The sequence below is a fragment of the Rattus norvegicus genome, chromosome 1 (assembly GCF_036323735.1).
Source record: "Rattus norvegicus strain BN/NHsdMcwi chromosome 1, GRCr8, whole genome shotgun sequence".
NCBI lineage: Eukaryota > Metazoa > Chordata > Mammalia > Rodentia > Muridae > Rattus > Rattus norvegicus.
In genome coordinates, this window is record NC_086019.1 from 49303096 (window position 1) to 49322540 (window position 19445).

A 19445-nucleotide genomic window follows, 5' to 3' on the forward strand; every position below is an offset into this window, starting at 1 on the left:
CCAGTCATGTGTCATGGGCTTCTCAGCCAATGGGATACCATCTGGCTTCTTTGGCTTTCAAGGTCTGATGGAATCAACTTCACTGATGTAGGCTGTTTTCATGAACCTTGATGTCTAATTTGAAAATGAAAGATAAATATAATTTTTCAATAAAGAAATGAAGTTGCCCAGGACCTACCTTACCATGAACTCACAGAGATCCACCTACCTCTGATTCCTGAGTACCAAAATTAAAGGCGTGAACCACCAGACCCTTAAATTTCTATTAATTGAGCTTTGTTCTACACCAAATAGATACCTCGGTAAGATACAGGTTGTCAAAGGAAAGTGTATATTAGATCTTACAGATCTATTGAAAGAAGAGTTAATAAAGAAAAAATTATTCAGCCAAGATAATTAATTGGAGACTATCACTTCTTAACTTCTGCATTCAAACAAAGAATCAGGTTTCAGAAGTGAGCGGATCTAGGTCCCAGTGTGACTTCAGGTAAATTACCAAATGCCCTCCCTCTGTTTTCAAATCTGTAGAGTGGGTGTGCTTATCTCAGCCTGCCACACTGACCTTTAGTGTATAACATACTTACTAAACTTCAGGGCCCAGAGAGAGCACTGAATATACAGTGGCTATCCCAACAACAAATGGAGTAACAGTAGTCTGTGGTTGCTATGGCAACATTGTGTTACTTTTTACTTCTTTGACCTTCTGTGTGAAGAGGTCAAGTTTAAACCATGAAAGTCATGATTCTTTTTTTTTTTTTTTTCTCTTTCACTCTGGTTCTACAAGAACATGGGAGGTGCAGGGGAAAGTCGGGTAGCAAGGCTCCACTAAAATGAGGACCACGCATAGCATTCCCACAGAGAGCCGGTTCTTCCCCACTGAGATTGCCTTTCTGGCTTTATGCATATGATTGTATCTTAATGCTGATGTTCTAAGGGATCTAGGCTGGCCCACCTTGTAGAAACTGTCAAAATGAACATTAAAGAAATGGGACGTTGGCCTGGGCTTTGCTGGCTTCCCCAGAAACCCCACCAAAGATTAATGATAATCAGTAAAGATTAACTTTTTGAGCACACAATTCTCTTCCTGTGCAAGACTTTCTGATAAGGCTCATTTATGCAAAGTCTTGGAAGCCTGTGAATGGGAGCCCAGTTCTGGCTGGAACTAGAGATAACCACTCTTCTTTATTCCTTGTCTGCCTCGAGTGAGCTCGTGTTCTTCGTGGCAATCAAAGGCTTCCATAGAGAAGCTACAGCAGGAACATAAAGGGCGTGATTTCTCAGGGACAGTGTTAAGGTCTGTTTAGTCACTCTGTCCTTTGCGTTGGAGGCAGAAGTGTTGTGGTCTCATACTGAAGCTGAGAAGAGTAAAAAAAAAAAAAAAAAAAAAAAAAATCTGTGGCGGAACAGCTGGGCCAAGCTGCAGCCTCAGAAGCACGAAGCTCTATCAGTGAGCAGCTGTGGCTTGCAGGCTGCGAGAACAGGGCTGGGCAGGGTGGGACAGTGTGTTCTTCTTAGACACGCATGCTGCTGCCTGCTCACTTCCATTCTGCTGTCAAGTTGCCCCAATACAGGACCGACATCTATTTCCTTTGGTTCCGTGGCTGCCAGCTCAAAACACACATCAGTAAGTAAAGAAACAAGAGCCTGCCTACAGTCAGGGACTGCCTCCCCCTCTCCTTTGTCTTTCAACTCTCCGTTTCCTGTTCTTGCCCCCTTGCCAGCTCTCAAAGCCAAAGTCAAGGTTGGCTGTTGGGCCCAGGACAGTAACAAGCACTGTTTCCATAGCAGGAACGAATGCAGGCATGTATGTGTCAACCACAGGGACGGGTTTTGAGACCTGAGAGCTTTGCTGATATTGTCACTGTGCAAAGGCCACAGAACATAGGTGGCTACGACCTCCCCAGAGGAGACAGCGTTTTGGGACTGCGTGGTGGTTAGCATTGTCTTCTTGCCCCAACCTAGAATTCCCTGGCAGGAGAGTGTCAGTGAGGGACTGTCTACATTGTGACAGTCTGCAGGCATGTATGTGAGAGATTCCCTTAACTGAGTTAGTTGATTGATGTGAGTGGTACCAACCCTTAAACAGAGGGGAGGGACTCCTGAACTGTATAAAAGTGGGGAGATTGAGCTGATCACAAAAATTAATTAATTAATTAGTTAATTAATTAAGCAAGCAGGCAAACTTGCATGTGCTTTCTCTCTGTCTTGTCTATGGATGTGGTGTGACTAGCTGTCTGAACTTCCTGGACTTCCCCACGGCGAACTTGGAATTGTAACCTGAAACCAACTCCTTTCTCTCTGCTTCTTTTGTTGGGATATTTTATCCCAGCGACAGACAGACACGAAGTCGGGACAGACTGCTGTTCTATATGAGGCCTCTCTTTACAGCTGTGTGACTTTTTCCATCATAGATGTCACCTCTGTGTCCTGGTCAGCCCTCCCTGGTTCTGGCCCTTTCTTCCCTCCCCATGTACATTAAAGCATGCTTTCTTTTCCCAAACATCCCCATGGGCTGTGAAGGGTTTGTTTGCCTGCTATTTCTCTGACTTCTGGAATACAGATTGGTCTGACCTGGCTTTGTGTATGCAGTTCCTCATGTGCACCAGCAGGTCAGTGAATGATGCTAGACGCTGCGCCATGCTGGGTCAGCAGACTGTCAGGATTCTGTAGCCCTCCCTTCCCCTGGGGTCCAAAATGGCTGCCCATGCAGACAAAATAGAAGCACAGTCCATTCCTGAACCGTGGTTTCATCTTTCACATTTTTAGTTACTCAGGGTAACCACCATTCAAAAATTCAAAATGGCTTATTCTAGAAGTAAGCATTTCACATGTTTTAAATAATTTACTGTAGCCTATGCAGTGGTTGGTTTCTAACTGTTGCCACAACTTGAAAAGAGTGATTCTAAGGGATTATCCCCAACAGGTTGGCCTGTGTGACTGCCTGAGAGTGGCTATCTCAACTATTTACTTTATTGGATTTTTTAAAATTAAATTTAATTTTTTTTACTTATTCACTTTGCATCCTGCTCATTGACAATCCTTCCCAATCCTCCCCCCCAACCCTCTTACCCCCCCATCCTCCTCCCCTTCTCTGAGCAGGTGGGGGATCCCTCACACCCCTCCCTACTCTCCCCCCAACCCTGGTATCTCCCACCTTAGCACTTCACGTCTCTGCCTGGGCTAGGCGCTTCCTCTACCACTGAGGCCAGACAAGGCAGCCCAAAGGAAGAACATATCCTACATACAGGCAACAGCTTTTGGGACAGCCCCTGCTCCAGCTGTTCAGGACCCACATGAAGACCAAGCTGCACATGTGCTACATACGTGTGGGGAAGCCTACATCTAGCCCATGTAAGTTCTTTGGTTGGTGGTTCAGACTCTGAGAACCCCAAGGGCCCAGGTTAGTTGATTCTATTGGTCTTCCTGTGGAGTTCTATCCCCTGTAGGACCACAATCCCCTTCCTCCTGTCCCTTCATAGCTCCATAGTCCCCAAGCTCCACCCACTGTTTGGCTGTGGTGTGTTTGCATCTGTCTGAGTCAGTTTCTGGGATGGAGCCTATTTTATTGGTAGCCTTGACTGGCTTGGTCTTACTTAGTAGACCAGGTTAGCCTTGAACTCACAGAAATTTGCTTCCTTCTGCCTCCTTGGTGCTGGATTAAATGTGTGTGCCACAGCGCTCAGTCCTTGATTGTTTATTGATGTGGGACTACCCACCCTGATATGGGCGGGCTGTTTCATTGGCTAGGCCCTCAACTGTGTTAAAGAAAACCCGAGTAGGAGCCAGAGGCACGTATACATTCATTTCTGAGGCTGTAAGTTTCTGCTTTGACCTCCCCTCCATTATGGACTATGACCTGGAAGTATAAGCCAAATAAGCCCACCCCCTCCACCCCCCAACCCTTGCCGCTTCTTGTCAGGGTGCTTGTTGTGGTAACAGAAATGGAACGGCTTATTACTGTAACTTAACCTTTCATGCCCAATGCTTGTTTATACCTGAAACTTTATTAGAGATTTGATAGAAAAGACTCTATGCAGGGTGGACGCAGTCTGTGCTTCCAGCACCGGCAGAAGGGCTTTGGTCAGTCCGGGGTGGGGCTTCTGTGCCTGAATAGAAATCCCTCAGACACAGTGGGCACACGCCGCACAGCCCTAGAGAAATGGTTTCCTCTCCTGCTCCTCTCCTTCCTGAACAAATGAGGTTATAGATATCATAGAAAACTGGGTCTGGGAGGTCTTGGGGTTCTCGCTGTGACATTATGACTGTCTGTTTGAGATCATTGGCTTGTGATCATTTCTAGAGTTTGTTTCGAGTTTAGGAATGACTCAGGTTTGCCTGTGTGCTTCAGAGTTCGGAAACTGCAGCGTTCTGTTTCCCAATTGTCTCTGTCCTGCCCTGCTGATTCCTGATTCAGGCTTTAGTAAAGCTTCTGGTCGCCGTGTGCGCAAGGTTTCTCAGTTCAAGCCAGGGACTGGGTACCTCGGATTGCAACCTGAGGCCCCTGTTAGAGAGAAATGCACCAGGAAACTGAACCCGCTATGGAGGAATGCAGAGTAGAACGGGGGTGGGGGGATAAAGGTGAAGGGGTGATTGATTTTGATTGGAAATAATGAAAAACTGACAAACGTTTGGCACTCCATATGGCCCTCCCAAGACTAACATGTCTTTGCAGTGGTGAAACGCCATGACCCAAAGGCAAGTTGGGGAGGAAAAGATTTATTTGGCTTACATTGTCCACTTTGCTGTTCATCACGGAAGGAAGTCAGCACAGGAACATGGAGGCAGGAGCTGATGCAGAGGCCATGAAAGGGTGCTGCTTACTGGCTTGCTCCCCATGACTTGCTCAGCTTGCTTTCTTATAGACTCTAGGACCACCAGCTCAGGGATGGCCTTACCCACTATGGTCTGGGTCAATGCCCTACAGGCTTGCCCACAGCCGGATCTCAAGGAGGTATTTTCTCAGTTGAGGTTCCCTCCTCTCAGACGACTATAATTTGGGTCAAGTTGATGTGCATCTAGCCAGCACACAGCAATAATGTGGGTCCTCTTCCAAGCACGGTTACTAATATCACCCAGTACATCCTGCTTGCCTTACACCATGCCGCATTCTCCGTCTGTCTCAACACATCATTGCCACCGCCACAGACCTAGGTACGTCCTGGGCATCACTCCGATTTGTACAAAATGATATTAAGTCCTGGGTGGGTGGAGTTATACAGGTTGCCCAAGACATCATCGGTGAAGCGAGGGACAGAACTGGGGTACTTACAGAACAGTAGCCTCTTCTTGCCTTCAGTTGCTCAGAGTAAATGAAATTTAGTTGGCCAGGAGGAAGAGTTGAGAAAGTATGGAAGAGTATATGATGTGCAATAGTCTGTGGTTGCAGGGGGCGGGGCGTGGAGTCGAGCGGAGAGGAAGACTGTTTCTGCTAGGTGTGTGCATATGCAGGTCACAGTGCAGCCTCAGGTGCCAATCTTCACTTTCAACCCTGTTTGAGGAGGGTCTCAATGTCGGTAAGTTTCTGGAGGAGTCTTCTGACTCCTCCCACCTCACTGTAGAGTGCTTTTTAGCTTTTACATGGACTCTGAGGCTCTGAACTCACATTCTCACCCTTAAAAAGCAAGTGCTCAGGGGCTGGAGAGATGGCTCAGAGGTTAAGAGCACTGACTGCTCTTCCAGAGGTCCTGAGTTCAATTCCTAGCAACCACATGGTGGCTCACAACCATCTGTAAAGAGATCCGATGCCCTCTTCTGGTGTATCTGAAGACAGCTACAGTGTACTTATATATGATAAATGAATAAATAAATCTTTAAAAAAAAAAAAAAAAGCAAGTGCTCTACCCACTGAACTGGCCCCAAAGGAATGGTCTTAAATGACTGCAGTCTGGGGCGGGGCAGGGGGAGGACCAGGAAGCATTCTTGGGATTATTGAAGATGGAGAAGCACAAACCCACCCTTGTGTGGTACTTGGGGCAGAGCTAAGACCGTGCAAGCTAATTGCCCTAGGATTACTTTCTCCTCTTGCTCATTCAAAAACGTTACAAAACTGAAAAGCATCCAAGAGAGAAGTATATTTGTTTCATCCATATTTTTAAAAATACCTGAAAAATGCCAATGTTGTTTTAAATTTCTTTGTAGTCCACGTGACCAGAAATCAAATTTGTCACTGTGTTCTTATTTTTTGCTAAAACTATAAGTCTTCCACAGGCCTGTTCGTCTTTCTGACTACAACAGAAAAACCTCTATTGACCAGGAAGAATTTTTTTTTTTTTTTTTTTTTTTTTTTTTTTTAGAGAGGAAAGGGTTTATTCAGCTTACACTTTCCACATTGCTGTTCCTCTCCAAAGAAGAACTCAACAGGTCAGGAAGCAGGAGCTGATGCAGAGGCCATGGAGGGATGTTACTGGCTTCGACCAGGAAGAATTTTATTAGCAATTTTTCAAAGAAAGAAATTGCTGGGGAAAGTATATTATAAATCAAGAGTAGTTTCAATAATTTTTTTTCACCAGCCAGGCTCTGTGCATCCTAGGCGAGCATGCGAACAGGACTTTGCTCCCAGCCCACTTTTTATTTCTTCAGATGAAGCCTCACCAAGTTCCCCCGGCAGGCCTCAGCCTCCCAAGTAGCCCAGATTGCAGGAGCTGCTGCTGGTCCTGGCAGGTTCTGAGTGACTTGGAAGAAGAATTCCACTGTAGAATCTTCACATTGGCAAATGACTGCCAAGAATCCCGCACCAAACTAACCAAGACAAAGCTCAAGAGGATTGTAGATACACGCCGGAGGCCATTTAAATGACTCCTATTGAAAGAGCAACTATCAGCTTCGTTATGACCCAGAAACCAGGCAGAATTTAGTTCATAATCAAACTAACTCGGAAAACAGTTTATAAGCTCAAACCAACCGATCCTCTGTTTGTCTCTGTCTGATCCCCTCCAAACCAATGCAAGCTGGAAAGTGAGCAAAAGTGATATCATTAATTTAGAAGTGACCTGGGCCATGATGGGGTCCACTAGCCCATAGGTTCAGGGACCAGTTTTGATAGGAACTGACTTGTGCCTCGTATTCTATCCTGGAGTTAGTGTGTGTACAGCATAACTTAGGTAATGATTATAACAGTAATAATATGATATCGTTGCCGTGATAAAAAAAAAAAAGTCATGTGTTGTAATCACTTGACATGAAGTTCTCCACAAAAAGGAACGTCTGCTGACAGAGGAGGTAACCAGACGTCTGTGGCGGATGTTATCTGCACGCATGCGCACACTGTTGATGGCCTGTGATCCTGTAAGCGGCAGTGTCTTCCTCAGATGGTAAATGATGGTCAAAGTTTTGTTTTCCTTCAGTGTACCCAATAGTTGCTTTCCTTGAAAATCCAGAATATGCAAAACATCCCTCGTGCCTCTACGAGTTAACTTCTGTCGCCCGGCTGTGGGCTGGGGTGGGAAGATAGTCAACCATGTGTCTGGGATTTCAGCACAGTTGGATAACAAAGCATCCACATATCTCTAAACCAAGAAGACCTGTTTCCAAGGAAAGCCGGTAGCAAGTTCCAGTCGTCAATCAGAGTAAACAGAATGTCCAAAGCCTCTGAGCCAGCGCGACACCACGAGAAGACACCGGCAGCCAAAGAGCGAGCACGCACTGGATTTAGACCCAATCTTTTTTATTTTCTGAGACTTGTCATAGTGTGTAGTTTGTCCGAGCCTGAACTTGTGACCATTCTGGCTCTGACTCCTGAGTATACAATGTCAGGTGCGCACCACAAACCCCCCCTTCGGTTAACTCTTATCATAAATGACCTTGGGATAATGTTTTGTGTCACTATTTTGAAAGGATCTTTTTTTGAAGTGGGCTTTCGTCTCAGAACCCTATAGAGTCATTGCTTCCTTGAAAGGCCATGATGAGAAAGCAAGCTGGGGAGGAAAGGGTTAACCTGGCTTCCACTTCCACACCATAGCCCATCACTGAAGGAAGTCAGGACAGGAACTCAAGCAGGGCAGGCACCTGGAGGCAGGAGCTGATGCAGAGGCCGTGGAGGGTGCTGCTTACTGGCTTGCTCCTCGTGGCTTGCTCGGCTTGCTTTCTTGTAGAACCCAGGACCACCAGCCTATGGATGGCACCACCCACAATGCACTCAGCTCCCCCATTGATCGCTAATTGAGAAAATGCCCTACATTTCTGGATCTCATGGGGGCATCTTCTCAACTGAGATTTCCCCCTTTCAGATAACTCTAGCTTATGTCAAGTTAATGTAAAACTAGCCAAGACAGCCCTTGGAGGTAAAAACAAACAAAACCAAGATGTTTCAAATAACAGAAGGCTTTACTAACATTCTATGCTCACCAAATACCTGAGATAAGGAAAGGTTACAGAAATGAGAATAAAGTCTCCCATCTGGCTGAATGTATAGAGAAGCTTGGATCCAAGTCCCCGAGAGTTGAGAGTAACCACGGGGAAATGGATTTGGAATGCTAACACCTGGTGCTGTCCGACCATTGTCTCCATGTCTTCTGGAATAGTAGAAAGCCATGTGGGCTACAAATGAAGTTCAGTGAACTGAAATCTTGTGTTTGTGTAATAATGATTTGTGGGCCATAGTTCTTCGTCTGCTTTTGAACTGCTCTTGATGTGATGGGCTTAGTCAGGGTCCTACAGCTTGAGGACGGACACCCTCTGCATTTCTTTTCGACTGTTCAAAGTGTATGCACCCTGTAGGTTTTCTGCTGTGTTGTGCTTTGCCTTGGCAACTAGGAAAGTCAGAGGCCTATTGTCCAACGCTGATGGACGGTTGTTTCACTACAGCTTCCTGGTAGAAATCCCAGGCTCTTTTCCTTGCCGGCGACATCTCTCTGACTTTATTCTCTTCTTTTATGCTTTTGCTATAGTCCCCTCATAGGACAGGGTATGCACAGCAAATGGAGGAGCCCAGAATAGTGACTGGGGCTTGCAAGTGCTCCACAAACGCCCACCAAAGATGGCTAGATCGTACAGGTGGACTCCTGCCACAAGGGGGAGCCAGTGTTAGCTTTCTTGAATGAGGTGGTTCCCACCCCTTGATGCTGGCCGGCCTAGGATGGGGATGGAATAGTGTTTTGTAGACAGTTGTATTCCTGAAATGCACACGACCTAACGCTGCTGGGTGAGCGTTGAGGAGTCCCGGTTCCTCCTGTGGAAATCCTGTCATTATCCCTCCAGGATGCCATTCACTGCCCTACTATGCTGAGAAGCTGGAGACCCAAGTCAGAGAAGAACACATCCGACCCCAGGAACTGTTCACCTCCAGTGCTTTATTCATTTAAAATAAACGAGATTAAGCAAACCAGCACGTGACTCAGCAGGGTTTTCACTAGAAATAGAAGACAGCAGGGGTGAGCTTGAAGGCTACACTTGGGGAAGCACTGACACTAACTTGCTCCGTATAGCCTGAGTCATATTCTGTTCTGGGGTATGGGGGGGGGAGTACAGGTGCATCTGTGTGCACGAGTGTCTGAAAGCCAGAGGTCATCTTCCCCTCTCTCTCTTAAAGTTAGGTTTATTTATTTGTATGTGAGTACACTGTCACTGTCTTCATGCACACCAGAAGAGGGCATCGGATCCCATGACAGATGGTTGTGAGCCACCATGTGGTGGCTGGGAATTGAACTCAGGACCTCCAGAAAGAACAGTCAGTGCTCTTAACCACTGAGCCATCTCTCCAGCCCCCATCCTCTGCTCTTGTTCCTTGGGTGCCATCTCTTTGTCTTTTGAGTCAGTGTCTCTCACTAGTACCTGGGGCTTGCTGATTAGGCTAAGCTGGAACTTCCTGCCTACCTCCCAGGGTTGGGATTACACTGTGACACTGTGTCAGGCTTTTAACAAGGACGCTGTGGATTGAAGTCCGGTCCTCACTTGCCAGGCCAACAGTTCATGACAGTTCATGGACTGAATCATCTCCCAGCTACCGCCACAATCTTCCTGTTGTTTTCCCTTTCCATGGAGACTCAGAGCTCTGAAACTGAGATCTGCTAGTTTGCGACTCCATCTGGAAAATGGGAACAAGGGGACCTGAGGCTGTGGCACACAGACATGTGAGTCCTTCTTGACTCTTGAGTCTGCTCCTGAGTCCTTCTTGCTGTGTGTTTCCTGATGCCTGGGTAGGAAGCCTGCCCAGAACAGGTATCTGAGGGTTCTTTATGGGCAGAGAGCAGAGGCCAAGCAGTCCCTTTTTAGGCCTTGATCCTTTCCGCTCATGCAACCCCCACAACTGTATGTGACCTTCATCTTACAATGAAGAGATCAATAAACAGGTGATTTCTTAGGCCACAGTCGTTAGCCTGTCTTGGTCTGTGGGAAACAACATCCTTATTTTCATTCATATTTTTAAGAATATTTTTATTACATATGTATATACTAGCACTTGTGTGCCTGGTGTCCTCGAGGCAGGAAAGGACATTGGACCCCAGGGACTAGAGTTACAGATGGTTGTAAGCCAATATGTGGTTGCTGGGAATTGAACTCAGGTCGTCTGGAAGAGAAGCCAGTGGTCCTAACCACTCTCTCCAGGCCCTGTTGCCATTGTCCTTTCACTAAAACTTAGCATTTCCTTCCACTGTGAACGTAAGCAAAGGCCAAGGTGAAGTCAGCCAGGCCTGTAACCTTGTTCCCGACAGAGTCACAAGTGCTTTCCATGACATCATGTGCCCTAGAGACAGCAAGGCGTTGTTTATATCACTGCCACTTTGACGCTGTTAATCATTACATCGCCGTCAGACCTTAATTATCCCACATATCAATGATACACAAGCTACTGTGTAGCATTTTTAATACTTTGTGTGATCAATTTCTTTTACAACCCAATGTACTTTATTGCATAGACCTCCCCAGACTGCCACAGATTACAAAAAGGGTTAAGAGTGTTCGTCGAAAGAGTGATGTCATAGGTCTGTTGCTTATCCATGAATTCAAAAGGAGGGTAGGTATCAAAGTACAGAGAGGACCCTCATCACCACGGGACTAACTGGGCTGGAAAATCAAAATGGCGTTACAGAAAGCACGCTGCTTGAACCGACTACATTTTCTTGATGGGAGGAAGCATGCAGAATCTTTCCACTTGAACTAAACAGAAGCAGGGCCCGATGCCTAAGGATGTCCGGAGCACTCTTACAGGACATAAATAATTGATAGGTTGAGGTTGCTGTGGTTATGCATATTCCCCTAATTGATGACACTCTTTCTGAGTTCTGGCCATACTTGTGAAGAAAATGATAGCCGGCAGTGGAGGACGTCCTCGAGCTAATGTATTTTCAATTAAAGTGGTGTGAAGTCAGTCACGTGCTTTGTAATGATGCTTCAGTGAACGACTACTTACCATTCACGTAACACAATGGTCCCCTAGGACTGTTACAGAGATGGAAGTTCCTGTCTTGTTCTGCATGCTTGTGGTGGTTTTGCTACAACCCTACCGACTGCATGGCCAGGGTAGCACACACTACTTCATGTGCGAAGGACGCTTGATAATGCTAACTGACCACGATACGTGTTTATGCATTTAACACAGTGTATTTTTGCTTTCATTTTAATTGTGTGTGTGTGTGTGTGTGTGTGTGTGTGTGTGTGTGTGAATGTAGGCCCATAGAAGCCGGAAGGTAGCTTTGGCTCTCCAGAGCTGGAGTTACAGGCTGCTGGGAGCCGCCTAGCATGAGTACTGGGAACAAAACTTGGGTCCTCTGGAAGAGAAATGAATGCTCTTCACCACCGAGCCACTCTGCTGTCCCACTACACTATACTTTTTACTGGTGTGTATGTGTGTGTACGCGTGTTATGCATGTTTGCTCACATCTGTGCAGGTACATGTATGTAGGCACATGTGTGCAGGTACATGTATGTAGGCACATGTGTGCAGGCACACATGTCTGCCAGGTGCCAGCCCCAGCTGTTGCTCCTTGGATATCGCCCACCTTGATTTTTTTTAAAGGGTCCTTCGATGGCCCAGAACCAGCAGTTTGGCCTGCTGACCAACAAGCCCTAGAGATCTGCCGGTTTCCACCTCCTGGATTCTAAGTGTGCACCCACACGAATGGCTTTTTTTCTGTCGTACTGAGGAGTAAGATCTAGCCTTCCTCCTTCAAAGGCGAACAGCTCACCAGCGTAGCCAACTCTGTAGCCTCCATAGTTAAAATTTTGTTTTATTGTGTTTGTCTTCTCCTTCTAAAAGATAAATAAAAGAAACTGGCCGCCAAGGAAGCCTGCTGTGTTTTGTTGCTCTAGTGCAGTGGTTCTCAACCCGTGGGTCACAGCTCCATTGGGGATCACGGGTATCAGATATTTATATTGTGATTTATAACAGTAAAAAAATTGCAGTCATAAACTAGCAATTAAATGGTTTTTAAGCTTGGGAGATCACCACAACATGAAGAACTGTATTTAAGGGTCACAGCATTCGGAAGAATTCTAACCCCTGGGCTAGCACCATCCCCTTTGCACCTCTGGGTGTTACCACTTTCTCTCAAGGTTGACCTAATTCTGTATGGTTCTGTTCACTCCAGGAGCAGTGAGCTATATCATACATGCATACTTACATACATGCATATAGACAGACAGACTGGTGTGCAGCAGGCTAGACCATTGAGGGTCTATGTAACTAAATTGGTGACCTCTCTAACGTTTGAGGTGACAGAATGGTTAACATTAAACAATGAACGTTAACATTAAACGTGGGTCTTTGTCCTCTCACAGCTGAAGATCCAGAATTGTTGGTAGGAAAATCCAAGTTTAGAAATGATACAAAGTGTTGAAAAGATGTCTTCTTCAATGGCTCATAACTGAAAAGGCAAAGCTGTGTCTACCCGGGTGTTCTCGCCTCTGGAGTGATACTGCATATGTGTACAGCCAGGCAAACTGAGGTTGATTTTTGTTTGTTCTCTGTCTTTTTTTTTTTTTTTAACAGATTTTAAGGCATTAACCAGGCTGGACTTTTATTGTCACTTCTGCTGATCTGGACATATTTTTTCTGGGGAAATTTTGCTACCCTAGGTTGTCGGGCTCTCTCATGACTGCTCGTCAACTTCCTTGGGGCTGGAGATTACTAGCGCTTTACAGAAATTATCTTCTCAGCAGCCATGCATCATTTATAACAATCTCTGGCAAAACCTCAGAAAAAGATACGCTCTTGTCTCATCAGGCAGAGCGCAGTGAAAACGCTCTCCGGGTGGAAGTGACTCCAGCCGTGGGGCAGCCTTGTGGACTTTGCTTCTCTGAAGGAGTATGACCCAGTTAGGAAAGAAGGAAGAGCCACACGTCAAATACAGTCACCGGTGAAACCAGAGAGGGGCTCCTGCGGGATCCAGGGAAGCAGCTGGACTCCGGCTTCTCCGCAGGACAGTGGATCTCTGTCGTGCGTGCGGAGAGGAAATGGCCCACGAAGTGGACCTGGAGTCCTTCAAGGAGTTGGAACGGGACATCATTCTCCGGGTCCTATATCGAGATCAAACTGTTCAAAGCATCGAGGAGGAGAGGGTCCGGTAAGTTGTGCTTCGACCTGGGGCAGTCCAATGGGGCTTGATTTTTCTGCTCAGAGCCATGGCTCGGCTCGCTCATTGGCTTTCTTGTGACTGATAGCTCGGGGCTGAGCTTCTCACCGAGAAGGATCACCAGTGAAGGTGTGGGGATGGGGATTGCTCTTGCAATACAACTAAATTAATCTCACAAGTCTTTGGAAAAGGCGCCTTTGTGATGTTTGCCCACTTTTCTCAGGAGCTACTAAAGAACACTGCCAAGTTTCCCCCAAGGGAAAGCTTCCAGTTAAAGTTCCCCACCTTGATTTTCATGGTACCTGAAGGCACAAATCGGGGGTTGGGCATCAAAAACAGAAACCCAGTAGGATCCATTTCTGCCTTTTCTCTTTGTTCACTTTTGCCTTCCGGCTAGCTGGCTTGGAGAAAGGAAGGTGAACCTGCTTAGCCTGTTCCCTGATCCTTTATCAACAGAAGCTTCTCTTCTGACCTGGCTCGGTTGCAGGAGCTGTTTAGTATGAGGTTGTGCTTACTGGCAGCTCTGGACATGGTGAGAACCGCCCACTGTTAGCTGGGAGGTTCCCTCTGTAAATACATCGCTTGTTTTTCCACACCAGAAATCTCAGTACCTGGGAGGTAGAAGCAGAAGGATTAGGAGTTCAAGGTCAGGCAGGGCTGGAGAGATGACTCAGCAGTTAAGGCCACTTTTTGATCTTGTGGAGGATCTTGGGTTCAATTCCCAGAACCCTCAGGATGGCCCACGACCGTCTGTAACTCCAGTTCCAGGGGAACCAATGCCCTCTCTGGCCTCTGTAGGTACCAGGTATGCACGGGGTACATATATATATACATACATATATATATGTATGTATATATATGTATATATATATACATACCAGCAAAACACTCATATTCACAAAACTGAAAGAAATTTAAGGTTTTTTTTTTTCAGAGCTGGGGACCGAACCCAGGGCTTTGCGCTTGCTAGGCAAGCGCTCTACTGCTGAGCTAAATCCCCAACCCCAAATATTTTTATTTAAAATTAAAAGACGTTCAATTAAAATTAAAAACTTAATTAAAATTAAAGGGTCAGCGTTCAGCTATGAGGCATATTTGAAAGCAGTCAGATGAATGAACTTAGGACATAAGAAACCCTTCGTTCAATCCCAGCGCCAGGGGTTGGGGGGCGTGTAACCCAATGTTTTTTTTTTTTTTTTTTGGTTCTTTTTTTCGGAGCTGGGGACCGAACCCAGGGCCTTGTGCTTCCTAGGTAAGCGCTCTACCACTGAGCTAAATCCCCAGCCCCCCAATGTTTTTAATAGGAGAACTTTTCCAGAGTTACAAGAGAGATGGCTCAGCAGTTAAGAGCACTGGCTGCTCTTCCAGAGGATCCCGGTTTGATTCCCAGCAACCACATGGTGGTTAATCATCTGTAACTCCAGGCCCAGGGGAACCCGATACCATCTTCTGGCCTCTGCAGGCCCAGCACGCCCGTGATGCACTAACATACATGCATGGTAAACATTCATATGGCAAAAAAAAAAAAAAATCGCACATGTAAATTACCATTCTTAAAGAAGGAAATAGCCAAAAATACACAACTCTTTTTCTTCGCTCCTTCATTTTATTATTTATTTATTTACTTATTTGAGGCGAGATCTCTTCCCATAGCCTTGGCTGTCCTAGAACTCCCTGTGTATGTGGACTGGGCTGACTTTGAACTCATAGAGATCTGCCTGCCTCTTTGTTCTAAGTATGGGAATTAAAGGGAGGTGCCACCACTCTTGGTCCTTCCTGCCTTTATCTCAAAAACCCTTTAAATGTATTTGTAAACGCTGAATCATTGAGATAATAATAGACAGAGGAAAATGGGACTTTATTGGCGGTAAAGAGAAAGCTGTTTGGAATAGTAACGGTCTCATGGACTCTGACGAAGAAGGTTTTGTTCTTTTCAGAGCCTCTGAGACAGCTCTGTTTCACCTGAACCCAGGCTTCGACAGGGGAGGTGAGACTAGCAGTGTGGCTCTGTGGATGCTCCTATTGTCTAGCTCCATATCTGTTCGAGTTTTATCTCTGTTGCTATGATAAATCACTCTGGAAAAAAAGCACTTTGAGGGAAAAAGAGGTTGATTTCATCTTATAATTCCAGGTTACCACCCATTATTGTGGGGAATTCCAGGTAGGAACTTCAAATAGCCAGTCACGTCACATCCATGGCCAAGAACAAAGGGAAACCAATGCATATGTGCTCACTTGCTTGCCCAGCTCCATTTCTCCTTCTCATACAATTCATCCCCTGTGTAGGGGATGAGACCACCCACAGTGGGCTGGTTCTTTCCACATCAATTAATTTATGACAACCTCCCACAGATATGTCTAGTCCAACCCAATGTAGACACTCCTTGCTGAGGCTCTTCCCAAATGATTTAAGGTTATGCCAAGTTGGCAATGAGAACGAACCACTACACCAACCAATCATTATTCAACTTGTTGGGTCACAGGAACCTGAAAACACACCTGCAGCATCTTCGGTGGAAAGGGGCAAAGAGCTCCAGCCAGGAATACAAGGAAAAGTGTTGTGCACGTTGCCAGCAGACTCTGGGCCTTCTGCTAAACCGTGGGGCTGTGTGTCAGGGCTGCAGCCACCGTGTGTGCTCCGAATGCCGTGTATTCCTACGGAAGACTCATGCATGGAAGTGCACAGTGTGCTTTGAGGACAGGTAAGCATCATGGGTAGGGTGTGCATGTGTTCATATGTGCAATAGTGCTCTATTTCTCTTCTGACCCAGGGCTCTGGGATGGTCCATCATACCTCAATCATCATTAGATGCTTCCTGAAAGCCATCATACCAGATCTGATCCATAGATGCTCCCAGGCTGTGTGCGAGGGAGATATCTTAATGTTAAAATGGTTTTATTATGGTTTATTATTTTATTATTATTTTTGGAGACAGGGTCTCACTGTATATCCCTGGCCAATCTGCAGATTGATACATAGAACAGGCTGGCCTCAAATGTACAGAGTTCCAACTCCTGCGTGTTGGGATGAAAGCCATGTGCCATTATACCCAGCCATAAAACATAGAACATCTTTATTTATGAATGTTTGGTGACTGACAACAGGCTGACCCAGAACTTGCAATTCATTTGGATTTCTTGCTTTAGGTTTTGGTTTTTGTTGTTTTAAGAGAGGGTCTCGTGAAACCCAGACTGGCTTCAAACTCAATATATGTAGCTGAGGCTGGTCCTGAACTTCTGGCCCTCCAGCCTCTATCAAGAGCTGAGATTACAGGGCCACTGTATACCCAACACAATGTCTTGGTTTTCTTAGCCCTTATCTCCTTCAGGAAAAGTGTCAGGGAATGACTGCAGGGATGCAAGCAAGGTTCTGAGCTGCTTTTTGGGGTTGTGTTTTGAAGGAAGGAAGTGGACTCAGGTACAGAAAGAGATGGTACCTATCAGTTATTTACTGAGTCTGCTGCTGTGTATTTTACGTGCATGCATGTCTGTGTGTAGTGTGCATTCCTGATGCCCATGAAGACCAGAAGAAGACATTGTATCCCCTGGGACTAAAGTTACATGTGGTTGTGAGCCACTGTGGATGCTGGAAATTGAGCCCAGGGCCCCTGGAAGAGCAGCCAGAGCTCTTAACCAGTGAGCCAGCTCTTATGAGATTTGGCTTGGTTTGGTTTGGTTTGGTTTGGTTTTGAGACTGGGTTTCTCTATGTAGTCCTGTGTGGCATGGAACTCAGTTTGTAGACCAGGCTGGACTGAAACTCAGAGAGATCCACCTGCCTCTGCCTACAATACTGGGACTAAAGGCGTGTGTCACAGCACCTGGTGGATACTGAGGTTTTTAAGCACAGAAGTGGTATCTTTCAACAAGCCATTTTGAAAACTGGGAGATATTTGACCTGCCGTCCCACCACTCCACGGGAGAGCGGATCAGAGGTGTCTTGAGAACATGGAGGGCGCACCCATCTGAAGGAAGAGCAAACACAGTGAATACCACAGAACTTACTGGAAGAGAGAGTGAGCAGGCACTCTGGTCAGAACTCAGCTTGTAAAATATCACTGCTCATGTCAGAGGCCTCTGGAACAGATTGTGGAAGATGCATTCACAGGCAGAGCAGCATAAGGCTGGCTTTCCTTCCTAAATCAGGAGGGCTGTCTGCCTGGATACCCTAACATTAATGCTTGGTTTTCTGTCCCTATGCAAGGCTCAATGCATGTCAGGCATCCAGCAAACGATGCAGGTGGCTCCGTCTCTCTCTTTGAACCAGTCCTTTCTGTCATAGCACCTATCACCCTGTCCTGGACCAGTCACCCCTGTTTCCTGGACTTTCTGGAGTCAGCATCCTTCAGAGTTTTTAGTTCAGGAGAAATCCCCTAAGCAGGACTGTGAACTAGTCTGGCCAGGTGGTATGGGTGTGGACCTAGAAAGGGGGCTGGTTCCTAGCCATCTCTAGAAAGGCCCAAGGACTCCCTTCCCTGTTCAGTCAGCCACCTGATTACAGTCAACCCCAACGAAGACCCTAAACGAACAATTTCTCCCTTCTGATAGTTAACAGCAAACTAAGGATCAAGAATGGAGGTCTGGACTGGGGCGCTCTCCTAGGAGGGAATGATGTTGAAATCTCTGTCCTTTGCGGTGTCCTGCCTAACATTGTAACTTGACCCACTAAACACACAGAACTTCACATCTACAAGACCCAGCTTCCTGATTTTGAAATAAGGATGTTTTTCAAAATATCTGCGATCATTGCCTCACTTCAGGTGGGCTCACGGAGGAAGCCGTGTTAGAAGCTAACGTACAGTAACTGTGGGCTTTCTCTCTAGTCCTCACACCCCTACTCCTGTCTCCAGCTCTGTCCACTTGGGGCCATCACCCTGTAGAGCTTAGCTGTTGCCCGAAACGTATCACATACTGGGACTTAGGAAAGGATCTTGACTCCAGCCACATTTCTTCCTCAGTAAAAAAGTAAAGAGGAAGGACTTGATTAGGGAACCAGATTTTTTAAGTCAGGAAAGAGGGAGACTTGGGGGGCACCAATTAAAAGTACACAAAGGAGGGCCAGGCACTATGGATTTCTGTGACTTCCAGGTCAGTCAGGAGTACATAGTGAGGCTCTCTTATGTATTTATTCATTTTATCTCACAACTGCAACCCGCTGCGTCCTCTCCTCCCAGCCCCACCCTTACAAACCCCTCGCCTTCTTATCCTCTTCTCTGAGGAGAAGGGGAAGTTCCCCCGCTGGGTACCATCCCACCCTGGGACATCGAGTCCCAGGAAGGCCAGGCACATCCTCTCCCACTGATTGCCAATCAGGCAGTCCAAGGGGATCCAGTGGCAGGGAACAGAGACGGAGACAGCCCTGGCTACACTTGTTAGGGGATCCGCATGAAGCCCCAACTGCACATCTGCTACAAATGTGTAGGAGGCCTAGGTCCAGCTCCTGCATGCTCTTTGATTGGTGGTTCAGTCTCTCTGAGCCCCCATGGGCCCAGGTCAGCTGAGTCTGTAGGTCTTCTTGTGGTATGTTTGGCCCCTCTGGCTTGCTCAGGCCTATCCCCATCCTTCACAAGTCTCCCTGAGCTCTGTCTGATGTTTGGCTGTGAGTCCCTGCATCTGTTTCCATCAGCTGCTGGATGAAGCCTCCCTGGAGACAATCATGCTACGATAAGTTCCTGTCTGCAAGCACAGCAGAGTATCATTAACAGTGTCAGGGGTCAGCTCTCTCCCACAGGGGTCTCAGGTTGGGCCAGTCATTGGTTGGCTGTAGGTTTTTGTTTTTTTTTTGTTTTTTTGTTTTTTTAAGATGTATTTATTTAATTCTATATAAGTACACTGAAGCTGTCTTCAGACACACCCAAAGAGGACATCTGATCCCATTACAGATGGTTGTGAGCCACCAGGTGGTTGCTGGGATTTGAACTCAGGACCTCTGGAAGAGC

General features: G+C 46.4%; 1 protein-coding gene across 7 annotated transcripts in view; it reads left to right on the forward strand.

The window, feature by feature from the left end:
* Nucleotides 1-19445, forward strand: part of Sytl3 (synaptotagmin-like 3) — a 71599-nt gene that overhangs the window by 2161 nt on the left and 49993 nt on the right. For 2 of the 7 annotated variants that reach the window (XM_063270702.1, XM_006227888.5), the window contains exons 2-3: nt 12926-13499; nt 15992-16210. In XM_063270702.1, the coding sequence (XP_063126772.1) occupies nt 13390-13499; nt 15992-16210 (329 nt within the window). In that variant the 5' untranslated portion in view covers nt 12926-13389. 7 annotated transcript variants of the gene reach the window in all.